This window comes from Heterodontus francisci, chromosome 1 (genome assembly GCF_036365525.1).
Source record: "Heterodontus francisci isolate sHetFra1 chromosome 1, sHetFra1.hap1, whole genome shotgun sequence".
Classification (NCBI taxonomy): domain Eukaryota; kingdom Metazoa; phylum Chordata; class Chondrichthyes; order Heterodontiformes; family Heterodontidae; genus Heterodontus; species Heterodontus francisci.
The window spans coordinates 95105135-95124642 of NC_090371.1; the positions used below are offsets into that span (position 1 = coordinate 95105135).

The 19508-nt window shown below is 44.0% G+C and overlaps 1 protein-coding gene across 1 annotated transcript in view; it reads left to right on the forward strand.

The window, feature by feature from the left end:
- The window catches only part of ndufs4 (NADH:ubiquinone oxidoreductase subunit S4), a 206574-nt gene that overhangs the window by 43001 nt on the left and 144065 nt on the right, over positions 1 to 19508 (forward strand). Inside the window, exon 2 of the mRNA XM_068032808.1 lies at positions 15848 to 15926. Coding sequence (XP_067888909.1) covers positions 15848 to 15926 — 79 coding nt within the window. The remainder of the gene's footprint in view (positions 1 to 15847; positions 15927 to 19508) is intronic.

Genomic DNA, 19508 nt, shown 5'->3' on the forward strand with positions numbered 1-19508 from the left:
ACCTGGAGCCTTCCTGCCCCTCCTTCCTCATCACTGCTGCCCAGGGGTCTGCCTCTGCTCTAGCAGATGATGCTCCTCAACACTAGTCAGACCATGCTCAGAGAAACTTGAGCCCATTTCTTCTTAAGCCCTTTCTTCATTTGCATTGGACTGTGGAATCTGCCTTAACCTCCCCTAACACCCCATCCTGCCCCCCGTCCCCCATGACTCCTTCCTTAAAAAGCTCTTGTCAAGAGTGCAAAGATATGCTGAATATTTCTTATCACTGAGCACAACCGCTTGCCTATGAATAAGGGCCATCTCTCAGCCTCCTCCTTCAATGCTGTCTCTTGCCCCTGTCCCGCTGTTCCATATTGCTCCCTGCTATGTCACTGTCTCCTCCCCTTCCTCCATGTGGTTCTGACAACACGTCGAACCTTCCCCTGAGAACCAAAATCCAAGTCTGGCCCTTGCACGAGCTGCCAATGAGCTCATTGATGTGCTTAATTGGCCAATTACACAGACAGGGTGGGTTGCTTTTTCGGTGTCTTTCAAAATCTGAGCCTGCCAGTTTCACATTGGGAAACCGGCACACCTACCCGAAGGGCAGGTTTTAGAAGCCGCCCACTCCCGTTCCTGCCCTCACTGATGATTTGAAATCTTGCCCAGAGTATGGGGTTTGGCACCTGTAAGTGTTATGCCACTCACCTGTCAGGTCCTCCTGAGGTCCTGGATCCTCTTAGTGTACTGTTTCTAGGTTGAAGGGACTACATTTCTGCTGCTGACCTCCTTGTCACTTCCATCCACTCCTGCTTGTTTGGAGAGGCTGTCTTCTTCCTCCTGTCCTTGGGAAAGATCACCTCACTGCAACCCCTCAGATCTTGCAGCAGGACCTCCAGGTAAGAGTGAGACACCTGGGGAGCAGCCTTCTCAGATCGTCTCTCCATTACTGTGGTTGCTGCAGAGTCAAAAATCCAAGTGCTGGTGAGCCCTTGTAATCCACGTTTTGGTCCCTTTAATTTGAAATCTATCATTGACAGAATGGACACATCATCCCACCTGCCTCCCGAATTGGTCAGGCAACCAGAAGGGGGTTGCTAATGCTGCGGCTCAGTGAAAGTTTTGGCAAAGCCCAGTCCTTCACCATTCGTGGTCCCACCATGCAGTAGGGCCTAAGTTGATCCGTCCAACATTTCAAGTCAATGATCAGAACTTCTGAATTTTCAGTTAAAACCCTCATGCATTTTCATTCTGGTAAGGCCTTCTCTTACAGGACTGGAAGACTGAAATCTACCTCTCGGTTTTTTTTCCAGATTCCAGTTGACTATTCAAATAAAAATTGACTCATAAAGGAGTAAAATTTAAAATATTGATTTGCAAGGTCTGCTGCTGATTAAGTATCCTAAATAACTGTGGTGTGACTTGACCATTATTTATTAATGATGCACCTCAGATTGGCCACTGGTTTTACAGCCATGCAGTAAGCCCAACAGTTGGTGGGATTGGACAAGGTTGTAGCTGATTTCATTGTTGTTTCATGTTGTTACGACCCGGTGAGAAAGAGGTCTAGAGTTCCCTTTCAGCCTTCACCTGGTCTTACCGTAACAGGCTTTAATTTTAAACACAGTGTTTTTAGCTTGCCCTTGGTGAATCCTTGTTCACAGCTTTCCAATTATAGGGCAAAGAAATCAGCACAAACAGGTTTTCTTAGGTTTAAAGAAAAGAAGGTTGAAATTTCTTAAACTCTAATTCAATTAACGCCTACGGATACACGACGGGCCCATGCTAGCATGCATACGCGATACACACATGCAAATAGAGACAGAAAAGAGCAGAAGAATAATAAAGTGGAAAAGGTTTGAGGCAATATCTGAAGAGATTTTGTTACGGTTCTTTGAGCTCACTGTAGAGTCCTTGATTGTAGGTAGGTCTTGCTTTTCATTGGGGCCCAGTATTATTCTTAAGCCTTGTTTACTAGGAGACTTTTCTCTCTTGGGGTTCATGTGTCTTCAGTGGATTCAGAGGCTTGTGAGAAAGAGTTGGGAGCACACAGGAGAGATCTTCTCAGTCCAGGAGCAAACAGTCTTTGAGTTCAAACTCTCTGGGGCTAGTTCAAAAGACCCTGGAGCAGCCAGTTAGTCATGTAACCAGCTGGTCTTGCCAGTCCTGGATTGTATCACCTTGGCAGTCTCTGGAATGCTCCTGTTACGCACAATACCTGGTGATCAAGGTTCATTGTGGGTTGAATGTGTCAGGGAATGATCCTTTGTCCTTCCAAGCACTGTCTGTTACTATGCAAATGTCTTTTTCCAACCACGGCTCATCTGTTTAACAAGTCATTTTCGCGCTCCAGCAAAGTTTAAAATCAATGTTCATGACAAAATTAATGTGCCTCATTCTTGGCAGGTGGGGGCCTAGCATGACAATGTAAATAATTCTATTCAGATATGCCCAGCCTTAAATTCAAGGAATGGGCAATATTAGAGTGGTTCATTTTACCTTTTTTCAAAAACAGTAGGCTCCTAAAATTCTGATCCACAAACCAGTATCACAGCACAGACTCTAAATAGTTTGCCATTTTCAGGATTGGGGGCTTATTCCTCTGCCTCACTACTCTGTGATCTGTCACTCCCAAGCTTCTCTGAAGTGCCTAACTGTAGGGCCAGAATGATACCAGCAGGTGTGTTTCTCCAACATTCTGTGCTTCAGCGTCAGGGCAATGATTTGATCTGTTTCGCTTGAGATTTTTTTTACAGCTTGGGAACCAAATCCGCTACACAACTTCGAGGAGTCCTGTCTTTAGCAACCATCCTGTTCTGCGAGAGACCACAGGCACAAGGTTTAATGTCTACAGTGTTGCTACAATCTCCAGAGGGCTCTTTTAGAAAATTTACGAATAAACCCTGTAACACCAAGTAGAGAAAATGCATTGTAGTGCTCAAATCATTTTCTCACATAGTATTCATCCCTCATGAACTTGAGATGAGATGTCACCACGTTTTCAGATCATATCGCAGTTATAATGGCCTTTCATGTTCCCATGAAAAATTCTTCAGAGAAAGAAATATGGAAATTGAATCATCTTTGAATACTGTTTGATTTGATTTATAAAAACTAAACTGCTTTGCTCCTGTGATTTTAAATTTCTCATAGGATATCACTATACTTTTAGGTTTAGTTTTGGGCAGAATGAACTCCAGTTCACAGTTGTGCACCAATCACAATTTGTCTGATGTGAAAACAGGGCCATTCTAAAGCTTAGTACCAGGTTTCTCCCCAAGGTTGTCTGATACTTTGCAAAAAAAATTGCAGTTTCTTTGTTCACCTCTTCATATGTCACAGATTGAATGGCGCTTTCAGTATATGGGTGCTAAATGCACTCTTTGTTGCACTCTAGACAGAACAAAGCCTTTTCGCAAGTCTAGACAGCTGTTTGTCTCATCCTTGAACTTTGGTAAACCTATTTCAAACAGTGAATTGCAGACTGGTTAGTGGAGTGCATTTTGCATTGTTTTATTAATTTGGCATGGAGACAACATTCTGGGAATATCAGAGGTCATTCTGTTAGAGCAGTGACTGCATCTTTAGCGATATCAAGGGTGTAACATTAGATGACACCTACAAAGCTGCTACTTGTAACCTCATACTTTTACAAAATTAGTGTTTGGATTTATCTGCTAAACAGGATTTTTAAAATTCTCAGCACAGGGTTAGATCCTCTGGAAAACTTGCATCATTTACGTCTTAAGACTACTGCAGAGTTATAATCCATGTGAGAGAAAAGCTACTTTTTATAATCTTCAGTCTTCCTTTTACCTGAAGAAAATCGTCATTTGCATACCCGCAAATAAAACAACTCTCCAATTTAAACAATTTGAGACTGGTAAATAGATTTTGTGTGTTTTTTTAAAAAAAAGAGTTTGCTTTTTGGGCAAAAACCAAATGAAAAATATATTAAAACAAGTGTTTTTGAATACAATACAAGAAATTGATTTCAATTAGCTATGTAAATTGCCAAAGAACAGGAGTAGGCCATTTAGCCCCCCTCAAGCCTGCTGTGCCATTCAATCATGTCATGGCTGCTCTGTATCTCAACTCTATTTACCTGACTTGGTTCCATATTCCTTAAGACTGTTACCTAATGAAAATCTTATCCACCAGTGTATTGAATATTTAAATTGATCTAGCCTCAACAGCATTTATGGGGAGAGAGCTCCAAATTATCACTACTCCTTGTGTGACGTGCTTCCTGACATCACCTCTGAATGGCCAAGCTCTAATTTTAAGGTTATGCTTCCTAATTCTGGACTTCCCACTGGAGGAAATAGTTTCTCTCTATTGATCCTGTCAACTCTTTTTTTTAATCGTCTTAATCACCGCAATTAGATTATCTCTTACTCTTCTAAACGCAAGGGAATAAAGACCTAGTTGATAGTTGTCCTCATAATTTAACTCCTTTAGCCCCAGTTATCATTCCTGTGAATCTGCACTCCCTCGTCCTCCAAAGTCAATATATCTATCCTAAGGTACAGTGCCCAGAACTGAAAGCAGTACGCCAGATGTGGTCTCACCTGAGTCTGTTATGTCAGGCAAGCGCCCCACCTGCCAGGAATGAGATGCGCATTTCGCCACATGAACATTAAAACCTAAAGTTGCTGCTGGGAAGAAAAGCGGGCCTATCGCAAGGAATTGCCAGGCCCCTCCCTGGAAAGACCTTTTTGCATGCTGACAGACGGTGTTGGAACAAAGGACCCAGTCCCTGCTTCTCCAATACACACAAGACCTGGTCAGACAAGTTTAGTCCCATGACTAACAGGCTGTTTGAATTTGAACTTGCCACAGAGTTTTTGAAACTCTGAAAGCTTTTGCTCCTGGACTGAAAAGACTTCTATCCTGTATGCTCTCATCTTGCTCGCACCAGCTTCGGAAACCATTGATGACACATGAACCCCAAGAAACAAAAGTCTCCTACAATGAACAAGGTTTAAGAAGAAATAAAAACAAGAAATGCTGGAAATATTCAGCAGGTCTGGCAGCATCTGTGCAGAGAGAAGCAGAGTTAACGTTTCTGGTCAGAGACCCTTATTTCCAGCATCTGCAGTATCTTGCTTTTATTTAAGGTTTGAGAAGAATACTGGGCCTCAGTGAAAAGCAAGACTACTTACAAAAGAACCAGAGTGAGCTCAAAGCACAGTAAACAAGAAGCTCTTCCGATAATACCTCTAACCTCTCCATTTTCTTTTTCTTCTCGTTTCTGTCCCTATTTCCATGTGCGTATCGCATATGCATGCTAGCTTGGGGCGCGGCGTTTATCCATAGGTGTTAACCGAATTAGAGTTTAAATTTAACTTTTCTTATTTAAACTTAAGCCTGTTAATGCTCATTTCTTTGCCTTATAATTGGAAGGTGGTGAACAAGGATTCACCAGCCTGTTACAGTAAGACCAGGTGAAGACAGTAAAAGACCCCTAGACACCTTGCTCATCAGGTCGTAACAGTTATAACTGCACCATAACTTTCACCCCTTTGTATTCCAGCCCCCTTGAGATGAAGGCATTTCTTCAGCCATGTTAATTATTTTTTGTACCTGCCCATGACACCAGATTAAACATAAGAATATAAAGGCCAATAGGCCCAATAAATCTGCACCTGTTTGGTAGACCTTGTCATACCTGCCTTCTCATCTACCCCTCTCTCCAGAAATAGGGACGTAGGAGCAGGAGTAGGCCATTCAGCCCATCGTGCCTGCTCCGCCATTCAATACGATTATGGCTGATCATCCACTTCAATGCCTTTTTCCCACACTATCCCCATATCCCTTTATGTCATTGGTGTTTAGAAATCTGTCAATTTCTGCTTTAAACATACTCCATGACTGAGCTTCCACAGCCCTCTCGGGTAGAGAATTCCAAAGATTCACAACTCTCTGAGTAGAGAAATCTTTCTGCATCTCTGTCCTAAGTGGCTTCCCCCTTATTTTGAAATTGTGTCCCCTGGTTCTAGACTCCCCAACCAGGGGAAACATCTTGCCTGCATCTACTCTTTGTTTCCCTGTAAGTATTTTGTAGATTTAAATGAGATCAGCTCTCCTGCTTCAAAACTCTAGAGGATACAGGCCCAGTTTCCCCAATCTCTCTTCTTAGGGCAGTCCTGCCATCCTAGGAAAAGGTCTGATGATCCTTTGTTGCACTCCCTCTATGGCAGTAATATCCATCCTAAGGTAAGGGGACCAAAACTGCACACAGTACTCCAGCTGCGGTCTAACCAAGGTTCTACACAATTGAAGCAAGACTTTGCCACTCTTGTACGCAAATCCTTTTGCGATAAAGGCTAACATAACATTAGCCTTCCTAATTGCTTGCTGCACCTGCATGTTGGCTTTCAGCGACTTATTGACGAGGACACCCAGGTCCCTTTGTACATCTACACTTTCTAATCTCCTACCATTTAAGAAATACTCTGCACATCTATTCCTCCTACCAAAGTGGATAACCTCACATTTTTCCACGCTACATTCCATCTGCCATGTTCTTGCCCACTCACTAAGTCAGTCTAATCCCCTTGAAGCCACTTTGCAACTTCCTCACAACCCACATTCCCACCTAGTTTTATGTCATTCGCGAACTTGGAAATATTACATTTGTCCCCACATCCAAATCATTGATATATATTGTGAACAGCAGGACCCCAACTACTGATCCTTGTGGTACCCCACTAGTCTCAGCCTGCCAACGCGAGAATGACCCGTTTATTCTACTCTCTGTTTTCTGCCCATTAACCAATCCTTAAACCATGCCAGTCTATTACCTCCTATCCCATTTGCTTTAATTTTGCTAACCAACCTTCTGCGGGGCACTTTATCAAAAGCCTTCTGAAAATCCCAGGATACTGAGTCCACCGATTGCCCTTTATCAATTCTGTCAGTAACATCCTCAAAAAACTCCAACAGGTTCATCAAACATGATTTCCATTCATAATTCCATGTTGACTATGCCTAATGAGATCATTATTATCCAAGTGTCCATTTGTCACATCCTTTAGAATAGATTCTAGCATTTTCCCAACGACTGATGTAAGGCTAACAGATATGTAGTTCCCTGTTTTCTCTATCCCTCCCTTCCTAAATAGTGGTTTGACATTTGCGATCTACCAATCTGTAGGAACTGTTCCAAAATTCTATAGATTCTGGAAGATGATCACTAATGCATCCACTATCTCCATAGCTACTTCTTTCAACACTCTGGGATGCAGAACATCAGGTCCGGGTGACTTATCAACCTTCAGCCCCATTAATTTCTCCAATACAACCTTCTTACTAATACTAATTTCCTTCAATTCCTCATTCCCCCTAATCCCTTGGATCTCTAATGCTGGGAGATTGCTTGTATCTTCCTTAGTGAAGACAGATACAAAGTAATCATTTAGCTTCTCTGCCATTTCTCAATTCACCATTATAAATTCTCTTGACTCTGCCTGTAATGAACCCACATTTGTCTCAGCCAAACGTTTCCTTTTTACGTACCTATAAAAGCTTTTCCAGTCCATTTTTATGTTTTTTGTTAGTTTACAATCGTATTCTATTCTCCCTTTCTTGGTCCTCCTTTCCAGTATACCCTCCCAATCCTCAGGTTTACTACTATTTCTAGCCACTTTATAGGCCTTTTCTTTTAATCTTATACAATCCTTAACTTTCTTTGTTCACCACGGTTGACTGCCTTTACTTTTGGGGTTTTTGTGCCTTGAAGAAATCTATAGTTGCTGTAAATTATATAGTAATTCTTCAAAGAATATCCATTGCCTATATACTGTCATACCTTTAATGTATTTTCCCAGTCCACTTCAGCCAATTTGCCCCTCATACTTTCACAATTCCTTCGTTCAAATTTAACACCCTGGCTTCAGATTGAACTAAATAAAAGCAAAATACTGCAGATGCTGGTTCTGATGAAGGGTCACTGACCTGAAACGTTAGTTCCGCTCTCCACAGATGCTGCCAGACCTGCTGAGTATTTCCAGCATTTCTTGTTTTTACTTCAGATTGAGCTACCTCATTTTCAAACATAATGTAAAATTCTATCATATTATGGTCACTCATCCCTAAAGGTGCTTTTACAACAAGATTATTAATTAACCCTTTCTCATTACATAATATTAGATCTAAAATAACCTGTTCTCTAGTTGGTTCCTCAACATACTGCTCTAGAAAACCATCCCTAACATACTCCAGAAACTCATCCTCCACAGCATTAGTGCTCAGTAGGTTTACCCCATCTATATGCAGATTGAAGTCACCCATGATTACTGTGTTACCCATGCTTCATGCTTCTCTAACCTCCTGATTAATACCATGCCCCACACTACCACTACTGTTTTGTAGCCTGCAAACAACTCCTGCCAATGTTTGCTGCCCCTTGCTGCTTTCGTAGCTCCACCCAAACAGATTCCAGATTTTGTTCTTCTGATCTGAGATCCTCCCTTACTAATGTACTAATCCCATCCCTTGTCAGTGCGACACCACCTCCTTTTCCTTTTTTTTCCTGTCCTTCCTAAATGTTGAATATCCTTAAATATTCAGTTCCCAGTCTTGGTCACCCTGTAGTCACATTTCTGTAATGGCAATTAGATCAGACCCATTTACCTCTGTGCCTTTTAAATCATCTGCCTTGTTCCAAATACTGCATGCATTCAGGTGGAGTGCCCTTAACCTTGTCGTCTTAACATTATTCTGCATTCTAAGCCTAGTTGGTGTCCGCCTTTGTTTCGCCTGCCTTCTAACATCACTTGCTACTTTTCTACCTCCTGTTAGCTATTTTACTTCCTTCCATTTTGAGCTACCCCTCAGGTTCCCATCCCCCTGACAAGCTGGTTTAACCCTCCTCTCCACCCCACAGCACTAGCAAATCTCCCTGCGAGGATATTAGTTCTGGTCTTGTTAAGGTGTAGCCCATCCATCTTGCACAGGTCCCATCTGCCCCAGAAGCGGTCCCAATGTCTCAGAAATCTGCTGCCCTCCCTCCTACACCAATTCTCCAGCCTCGTAATCAATCAATCCTCCTATTCCTATGCTCACTAGCACATGGCACTGGGAGTAATCCTGAGATTACTGCTCTTGAGGTCCTGCTTTTTAATTTCCTTCCTAACTCGTAAAATCTGCTTTCAGGACCTCATCCCTCTTCTTACCCATGTCATTGGTACCAATGTGGACTGTGACTTCTGGCTATTTACCCTCCCCCAGAAGAATGTCCTGAAGCCGCTCCATGACAAATGTATCTAATGACTCCTTGAACTAACTTACTTTTCACATCAAAGACCCGTGAAAATCTACACTTTTTCTTCTTCCTAACTTCCCAAATTTTAATTGCATTTAATTTTAATTGCGTCTCCTGGTATTTGAACACTTTTCCATACTAAACCTGGATCAACTTGGTCAATTCCTTTATAATCTTGAAAGTTACAATCAGCTCACCTCAAAGTCAGTCTTAATTTAAAAAAAAAATTATTTTGAAAAGGAAACAAGCGAACTTCTTTTAAATAAAAACAAGAAATGCTGGAATCACTCAGCAGGTCTGGCAGCATCTGTGGAAAGAGAAGCAGAGTTAACGTTTCGGGTCAGTGACCCTTCTTCGGAACTGACAAATATAAGAAAAGTCACAGATTATAAACAAGTGAGGTGGGGGTGGGGCAAGAGATAACAAAGGAGAAGGTGTAGATTGGACCAGGCCACATAGCTGACCAAAAGGTCACGGAGCAAAGGCAAACAATATGTTAATGGTGTGTTGAAAGACAAAGCATTAGTACAGATTAGGTGTAAATACACTGAATATTGAACAGCAGCAAGTGCAAACCTGAAAAAAACAGTGGGTAAGCAAACTGAACAAACTAAGATGAAATGAAATAAATGCAAAAAAAGATTGTAAAAAATGTAAAAAAGAATGTAGAAAAAAGGAAGAAAAAATAACTAAAAATGAAAGTAAAATGGGGGGCTGTCATGCTCTGAAATTATTGAACTCAATGTTCAGTCCGGCAGGCTGTAGTGTGCCTAATCGGTAGATGAGATGCTGTTCCTCGAGCTTGCGTTGATGTTCACTGGAACACTGCAGCAATCCCAGGACAGAGATGTGAGCATGAGAGCAGGGGGGAGTGTTGAAATGGCAAGCAACCGGAAGCTCAGGGTCCTGCTTGCGGACTGAGCGGAGATGTTCCGCAAAGCGGTCACCCAGTCTGCGCTTGGTCTCCCCAATGTAGAGGAGACCACACTGTGAGCAATGAATACAGTATACTACATTGAAAGAAGTACAAGTAAATCGCTGCTTCACCTGAAAGGAGTGTTTGGGGCCTGGGATAGTGAGGAGAGAGGAGGTAAATGGGCAGGTATTACACCTCCTGCGATTGCAGGGGAAGGTGCCCTGGGACGGGGACGAGGTGGTGGGGGTAATGGAGGAGTGGACCAGGGTGTCGCGGAGGGAACGATCCCTTCGGAATGCTGACAGGGGAAGGGAGGGGAAGATGCGACTGGTAGTGGCATCACGCTGGAGGTGGCGAAAATGGCGGAGGATGATCCTTTGGATATGGAGGCTGGTGGGATGAAAAGTGAGGATAAGGGGAACCCTGTCACGGTTCTGGGAGGGAGGGGAAGGGGTGAGGGTAGAGGTGCGGGATATGGGTTGGACACGGTTGAGGGCCCTGTCAACCACAGTGGGGGGAAATCCTCGGTTGAGGAAAAAGGAGGTCATATCAGAAGCACCGTCATGGAAGGTAGCATCATCAGAGCAGATGCGTCGGAGACGGAGAAACTGGGAGAATGGAGTGGAGTTCTGATAGGAGGCAAGGTGTGAAGAAGTGTATTCGAGGTAGCTGTGGGAGTCGGTGGGCTTATAATGGATATTGGTAGACAACCTATCCCCAGAGATGGAGACAGAGAAGTCGAGGAAGGGAAGGGAAGTGTCAGAGATGAACCATGTAAAGGTGAGAGAAGGGTGGAAATTGGAAACAAAGTTGATGAAGTTTTCTAGTTCGGGGCTGGAGCACGAAATGGCACCGATACAGTCATCAATGTACCGGAAAAAGAGCTGGGGGAGGGGGCCTGAGTAGGACTGGAACAAAGAATGCTCGACATATCCCACAAAAAGACAGGCATAACTAGGACCCATGCGGGTACCCATAGCGACACCTTTTACTTGAAGGAAGTGCGTGGAGTTGAAGGAGAAGTTGTTCAATGTGAGAACAAGTTCAGCCAGGCGGAGGAGGGTGGTGGTGGATGGAGACTAGTTGGGCCTCTGTTCCAGGAAGAAGCGGAGAGCCCTCAAACCATCCTAGTGGGGGATGGAGGTGTAGAGCGATTGGACGTCCATAGTGAAGAGGAGGCGGTTGGGACCAGGAAACTGGAAATTGTCAAAATGACGTAGGGCGTCAGAAGAGTCACGGATGTAGGTGGGAAGAGACTGGACCAGCGGAGAAAAGATAGAGTCTAGATAGGAAGAAATAAGTTCAGTGGGGCAGGAGCAGGCTGACACAATGGGTCTGCCGGGACAGTCCCGTTTGTGGATTTTGGGAAGGAGGTAGAAGCGGGCTGTCCGGGGTTGTGGGACTCTGAGGTTGGAAGCTGTAGAGGGAAGATCTCCAGAGGAGATGAGGTCAGTGACAGTCCTTTGGACGGTGGCTTGATGTTCGGTGGTGGGGTCATGGTCCAGAGGGAGGTAGGAAGAGGTGTCTGTGAGTTGGCGTTGAGCTTCTGCAAGGTAGAGGTCAGTACGCCACACAACAACAGCACCACCCTTGTCTGCAGGTTTGATGACCATGTCGGGGTTAGACCTGAGAGAACGGAGTGCCTCAAGTTCAGAGGGGGACAGGTTCGAGTGAGTGAGGGGGGCAGAGAAATTGAGACCAATGTCTCGCCGACAGTTTTCAATGAAGAGATCAAGAGCGGGTAAGAGGCCAGGGGGAGGGGTCCAGGTAGAGGGAGAATGCTGAAGGCGGGTGAATGGGTCTGCTGGTCGGGGGGAGGACTCCTGGTTGAAGAAGTGAGCCCGGAGGCGGAGGCGATGGAAGAAGAGCTCAACGTCCTGCCGAGCGCGAAATTCATTGACTTCCTTCAAGTAAAAGGTGTCGCTATGGGTACCCGCATGGGTCCTAGTTATGCCTGTCTTTTTGTGGGATATGTCGAGCATTCTTTGTTCCAGTCCTACTCAGGCCCCCCTCCCCCAGCTCTTTTTCCGGTACATTGATGACTGTATCGGTGCCATTTCCTGCTCCAGCCCCGAACTAGAAAACTTCATCAACTTTGTTTCCAATTTCCACCCTTCTCTCACCTTTACATGGTCCATCTCTGACACTTCCCTTCCCTTCCTCGACTTCTCTGTCTCCATCTCTGGGGATAGGTTGTCTACCAATATCCATTATAAGCCCACCGACTCCCACAGCTACCTCGAATACACTTCTTCACACCCTACCTCCTGTAAGGACTCCATTCCATTCTCCCAGTTTCTCCGTCTCCAACGCATCTGCTCTGATGATGCTACCTTCCATGACGGTGCTTCTGATATGACCTTTTTCCTCAACCGAGGATTTCCCCCCACTGTGGTTGACAGGGCCCTCAACCGTGTCCGACCCATTCCCCGCACCTCTACCCTCACCCCTTCCCCTCCCTCCCAGAACCATGACAGGGTTCCCCTTGTCCTCACTTTTCATCCCACCAGCCTCCATATCCAAAGGATCATCCTCCGCCATTTTCGCCACCTCCAGCGTGATGCCACTACCAGTCGCATCTTCCCCTCCCTTCCCCTGTCAGCATTCCGAAGGGATCGTTCCCTCCGCGACACCCTGGTCCACTCCTCCATTACCCCCACCACCTCGTCCCCGTCCCAGGGCACCTTCCCCTGCAATCGCAGGAGGTGTAATACCTGCCCATTTACCTCCTCTCTCCTCACTATCCCAGGCCCCAAACACTCCTTTCAGGTGAAGCAGCGATTTACTTGTACTTCTTTCAATGTAGTATACTGTATTCGCTGCTCACAGTGTGGTCTCCTCTACATTGGGGAGACCAAGCGCAGACTGGGTGACCGCTTTGCGGAACATCTCCGCTCAGTCCGCAAGCAGGACCCTGAGCTTCCGGTTGCTTGCCATTTCAACACTCCCCCCTGCTCTCATGCTCACATCTCTGTCCTGGGATTGCTGCAGTGTTCCAGTGAACATCAACGCAAGCTCGAGGAACAGCATCTCATCTACCGATTAGGCACACTACAGCCTGCCGGAGTGAACATTGAGTTCAATAATTTCAGAGCATGACAGCCCCCCATTTTACTTTCATTTTTAGTTATTTTTTCTTCCTTTTTTCTACATTCTTTTTTACATGTTTTACAATCTTTTTTTTTGCATTTATTTCATTTCATCTTAGTTTGTTCAGTTTGCTTACCCACTGTTTTTTTCAGGTTTGCACTTGCTGCTGTTCAATATTCAGTGTATTTACACCTAATCTGTACTAATGCTTTGTCTTTCAACACACCATTAACATATTGTTTGCCTTTGCTCTGTGACCTTTTGGTCAGCTATGTGGCCTGGTCCAATCTACACCTTCTCCTTTGTTATCTCTTGCCCCACCCCCACCTCACTTGTTTATAATCTGTGACTTTTCTTATATTTGTCAGTTCCGAAGAAGGGTCACTGACCCGAAACGTTAACTCTGCTTCTCTTTCCACAGATGCTGCCAGACCTGCTGAGTGATTCCAGCATTTCTTGTTTTTATTTCAGATTTCCAGCATCCGCAGTATTTTGCTTTTAGAACTTCTTTTAAAACTCCATTCACCCGTCCTAGATACATTTTTTGTTTCTTTACTTGTCTGTCCCATTACCACGCACTTTGGCCTTGCGCCACCAACCCTTTTGCCATTTAATCTCTCTTGTCTACCACCCTATCACAGACTTTCCATTTTGTTCTTTTTGCAACCCCCCAAACCCCTTTCACTTGCTTAAAACCTATTGCATTTCTAACTTTTCCCAGTTGTGATGAAAAGTCAAACCTGAAACATTAATTCCTTTTCTCTCTTTACAGATGTTGCCAGACCTGCTGAATCTTTCCAGCATTTTCTGTTTTTATTTCAGATTTCCAGCATCTGCAGTATTCCTTAAACCTAGGATCATCTTTGTAGCTTGTCTCTGCATTCTCTAGGTTATTATTGATTGACCAGTGCGCTAAGAAAGATCTGACCAGTGCCTTATACAGTAACTTTACAATCTAGTTCTTCCTCTTCTCACTTTCCTCCTTCCCCTGGCATTGGGATTACAGTTTCATAAATTATCCACAATAATTCCTGTATCTGTTAAGTGTCTCAATTGGTACCTTGTTCTTGTATTTTTTTTAAACCTTTAATCCAAGGTATAAATGTTCTCTTGAGTAGGGAAAATCAGCCCCATGGTGTCCTTCCATGTGCTTTTGCCTGGGTGTTATCTAGCGTACTGCCCCTTTGTACCTCTTGACCTCTTGATTCATACATTTGTTTAGGAGAGGAGATTGTATTTGATAAGTCTCACTCTAGATACTTATTCAATTTGTTTTTTGTCTATTGTTTTGGCTTTATAGTTCAGTGTTCCACTTCCTTTGTTGTTCACCCTGCAGCTCTGTTGATTTCTGTATTTTTGTCACTCCCTGTGCTCATCTGAAATAATTTATATAGTGTTGACTTGTTTGCCAATGTTAGTTCATCAGTACTGATACATATAGGCCTTGATGTTAATCATCCCCCACACGTGACAGGCGAGATGAGATCAGGGTTATGTTCACAGTGGCAGATTTTGCGGCATGTCAGTGTCCTACCTTGGAGAGTGAGGACATTTCATGAACATAGTAAATCAGGCTGCCATTGTGTAATTGGGAGCCTGATTTAAATTTAGCACGTGCTGTGAGTTTTCCAGTGTCTGGGAAACCTGGCAGTGAAAGGGAGGTGGGAGGTGCCAGCTCAAGAAGTTACTTGCCTTTTACAGCACTCCTTGTTGGCCAAGAGGAGCAGGACTGCTCTCCCCAATGCCTCAAGGAAGTCTTTCCTCTCACCCTCCACCCCACACCCCCACGCTGCATTGCTCGTTAAATGAAAAAAGAGTAACAAAAATTATAACTAGAAAGGTATTTGGTTATCCATTTTAGTTCTGTCTTATGGCTCACCTGTTGTATTTTATGACATTATAGTTTTAAAAATAATTGGACCAAATTGTTTAGAAGACTAATTTTCAAACTAAGTTCATATGGTTATTTGGTCAGTTGGATATCTGTAATACAAGTTTAAGGATTGTTCTTTGATTGGAAAATGTAGAGTGTAGAATCCCAATTTTAAAGCAGTGTGCCATTAGTGAAGAACTTCAGAATTTGCTAAAATACGTAAAATCATTGATGAACCTTTTTGATTTTACGAGCAAAATACCTCCAGTTTTTTTAAAGAGAAGTATTGGGTGGGATAGGTCTTAAAATATTTATTTTGAAGCTCTTTAAACTTGGATAAGCATTGAACTATGTTGCTACTTAACAAAAACTTGCTCTAAGAAATTTCTTCAAAGTTGCTGCCTCCTTGCTCTGTCTGTTTGCGACAAGCCAGCTGCATTCACACACTTTAGTGCAGTCACTGCTATTGGCAGTCTCTGAACGAAAGCCTGCAGGCTGATTTAAAGTGCAGCCTGTTGTGAACTGTTGAATGGGACTCTGACAGGAATTAAACAGACTGAATTAACTGGGAGAAATAGGATTTCTGCGCTGTTATATTTTCTGTCTGGATTTTTTTTTTGAAGACTAATATTAATAGCTAACTTGTTTATCTGAGGTTCATCTGTCTATGCCATGTAGTTGTATGAAACGCTTTCTACTTTTTTTTTGTCTTGCACTGCAGGTCATTGAGCACTTCCACATGGCAAATGGCACAGACTCAAACCCAGGACACACAACTCATCACAGTTGATGAAAAATTGGTAAGGGTTTTAAATTGCTACCATTTTGGTGCTTGGAGGCTGTGTTTGTTTAATAGCAGGCACTGCTATGCTATATACTTCGAGGAAAGGTACCAAAAAATAATTACTGTCAAACTTTTAAGGTTAGTTCTTGGAGCAGCTGTGATTTCCATACTGTTTATTGAGGCAAAAATCACCATTTAAAACCTTACTAAAATTGTAGTGTTTTGAAATTGCAATTGCATTGTGCATTGTATACCGAGAGATATCACAGAAATCAATCCACAAACTCTCCAAACAAAAAAAAAATTTGGAACAGTGCATAAATTATACAGTAAGTTTAATGTAAAACTTCTGGCATGTTCATTGTGTCCAGGCTTTGTTGATTTTCAGTTCATACACTGATACTATTGACCCCAATTTTCATTTATTGTGTGTTTATTGTTTTCTCTCTGTCCTACTTATTTTACGACCTTTTACCAATTCTAACCCTTTTACTCACTTTTCTTGTTTAAAAAAAGATGTTTTACTGACCTGTTTTCTTCTACATCTTGCTGCCACTGTCCACTGTTGCGACCAGATGCGAAAGAGGTCTAGGGTTCCATTTCAGCCTTCACCTGGTCTTACTGTAACAGGCTTTAATTTTAAACGCACTGTTTTTAGCTCCCCCTTGGTGAATCTGTGTTCGCCGCTTTCCAATTATAGGGCAAAGAAACCAGCACAAACAGACTTTTAGGTTTAAAGAATAAAAGTGAACTTTATTAAACTTAAACTCTAAATTGGTTAACGCCTACGGATACACGACGCGCCCATGCATGGGTGATACACACATGCAAATAGAGACAGAAAAGAGCAGAAGAAAAGTGAAGTGGAAAGGTTTGAGGCAATATCTGAAGAGTTGTTGTTACAGTTCTTCGAGCTCATTGTAGAGTCTTGATTGTAGGTAGTTCTTGCTTTTCGTTGGGGCCCAGTATTCTTCTTAAACCTTGTTTACTGTAGGAGACTTTTCTCTCTTGGGTTCATGTGTCTTCAGTGGATTCAGAGGCTTGTGAGAAAGAGATGGGAGGAAACAGACAGACAGGAGGTCTTCAGTCCAGGAGCATTCTGCTTTCTGCAGAATCTCAGTTCAAACTCTACAATTCAGAACCCCCCAGGTTGCCAAGCAAGCTAGTCATGCAACGAACTGGTCTGACCACGTCTTGGCTCTGTGTTTTGTATCATCTTATCAGGTAATGGAATGCATTTCCCTGCCTTCAATGTCTGTTAATGTGTAAATGTGGTTTTTCCAGCCAAGGTCTGGCAGACCATGTAACAGGCCTTCTCTTCTTCCCAACAACAATTTGAAATTTAATGTCCATGTGGCAAAATTAATAAGCCTTATTCTTGGCAGGTGGGGGCCTGCATGACACCATTTTGGAGCGGCATTCTGTTATGTGATTTCCAGTGACTGAAAACCACCTTGAAGGCTGGTTGTAGAGCCAGTGAAGAGTCCACACAATCTAGATTGGCAGCATAAATATGAGCAGGTCAATATTTGATAACATTATGTCAAATCAAGAGAGTGGTTGTGCATTCAGCTCCATGATACTAGATATGTTTTCTGGAATTTCTTTCTATATTTTTCCTGATTTTAATTGTGTGATAATATGAAAGTGATGGTTACCTAACATCTGTCAGTAGCTATATGATATTTGTAAAGAGCAGATGATTTAATCAATTTACTGTTGGAAGCACATTATCATGTACCTTTTATAAATGTCATTTGGGGATAAAAGTCACTATTTCTAGAACTTAAAAACAAATTTTGTTTGTTTTCAGCTCAGAAAAAGAAAATAACTCACCATAAAGTTCTAAGGTACACCCATGTGGTTTCAAAGGGAAATAGGCAGAATTACATCCACTGCCGTATTACCTAGTAAGCATTTGGTGCAGTTGTATCTGTAGCCGGAATTTTCCGAGCTGGGGGCTGGCTGTAAATTTGGAATGGAAGGCGTCTGACCAGAAGCCTGATGTCTCACCTCATTTCTGCATTTTCCTGATGGCAGCTGACATGGCGGGACGACATCGCACATGGACGGGGTGGGAAGGTAATTGAGGCAATTAATTGGCCAACTGAGAGCAATTTTATGGGGGATTTTAAATTTTGCAAACGGTGCATGGGAACCATGGGGCATCAGAGCCTTGCCCAGTAAAAGGAGGCAGCAAGCAAGCGGGAACTCAGTGCTGGCTTTCTCTGGCAGCCATCGAGAGAGCTAGCATGGTGTCAGGAAGGGTGGAGCACCTCGGGCAGCAGAAAATGAAGCCAGGTGGGGTGGGGAAGAAGGGGAGAATAAGGTGCCAGCACTATGGGGGCATGCTGCCAGAGTGCCATCTGAGCAGTGGACTTGAGCTGAAGAAACAGGTGGGAGTGCGTTTACATAAAATGCCTTGCACACTGAGAGAGGCCACCTGCCGTGGGCCTCATTCACCCAGGCTTCCGGGCCCCTTTGAGGAGGAGCAGCAAAGGGGGAAGGTGCTCCAGCCACAGGCAACCTCAGGGCCAACATGAGGGCCTGCCTCAGTGTGGGGATGCAGGAGAAGGGCTCAGAGGGGCACGTGACCAGCCTGCTGAGCGCAGAAGTGGGTACCCTCCAGAGAGAGTCTACCATTCAAGGCTCAGCTATCTGTAAATGTCTGAGTGACAGTGTCTCCGAAGACTGTGCCTCTCCAGGGAAGCCATCATTGATCTGTGTGCCATGATGCAGGATGAACTGAGCCCCATGGGAGTTGGTGGACACCCAATGCCAGTGGCAGTGAAGGCCACCGTGACACTGAACTTCGACACCTCCAAATCTTTCCAGGGATTCACTGGAGATATGTGTGGGATCTCAGAATCTGCGGCGCATTGATGTATCAAGGTATTCAAGAGGGCCAGCCAGTATGTGTGTTTCCACACTGATCCAGACAATCAAGAGGGGCCATTGCTGGATTCCCCCAGGTGCAGGGTCTGATTGATTGCATGCATGTGGCCGTCAAGACTCTCTCAGACCAACCACCGGCCTTCATCAACAGGAAGAGCTTCCACTCGCTCAATGTGCAACTGGTCTGAGACTACTGCAGACTGGTCCTTCAGGTGTGTACACAGTTTCCAGGAAGCTGCCACAACGCCGACGTACTTGAGCAGTCCCAGATGCCACAGCTTTCCCGGCTCCCCCGCATGCCTTCAGGGGTGGATACTGGGAGAAAAGGGCTATTCTCTGAGGACATAGCTGCTAATGCTTATGAGGAACCCATGCACAGAGACAGGAGAGATACAACACCTGCCACTGGACAACCTGAGCGATCGTCGAGCAGGCCATAGGCCACCTTAAGATGTGATTCAGGTGCCTTGATCGATATAGCGGAACCCTTCATTATGTCCCAGTGACAGTCTCACATTTCGCAGTGGTCTGCTGTGCATTGCACAACCTGGCACTGCAGAGGGAGGAGGTGTTGGGCAATGAGGATGTGGAGGAGGCTCCTGACCAGGTGATGCAAGATCACCTACTAGCCAGGCTACTAGCAAGGTGCAGTGAGATACGCGCAAGGGATCCTTGAGAGGTGCTAATGCACAGATGTTTCATA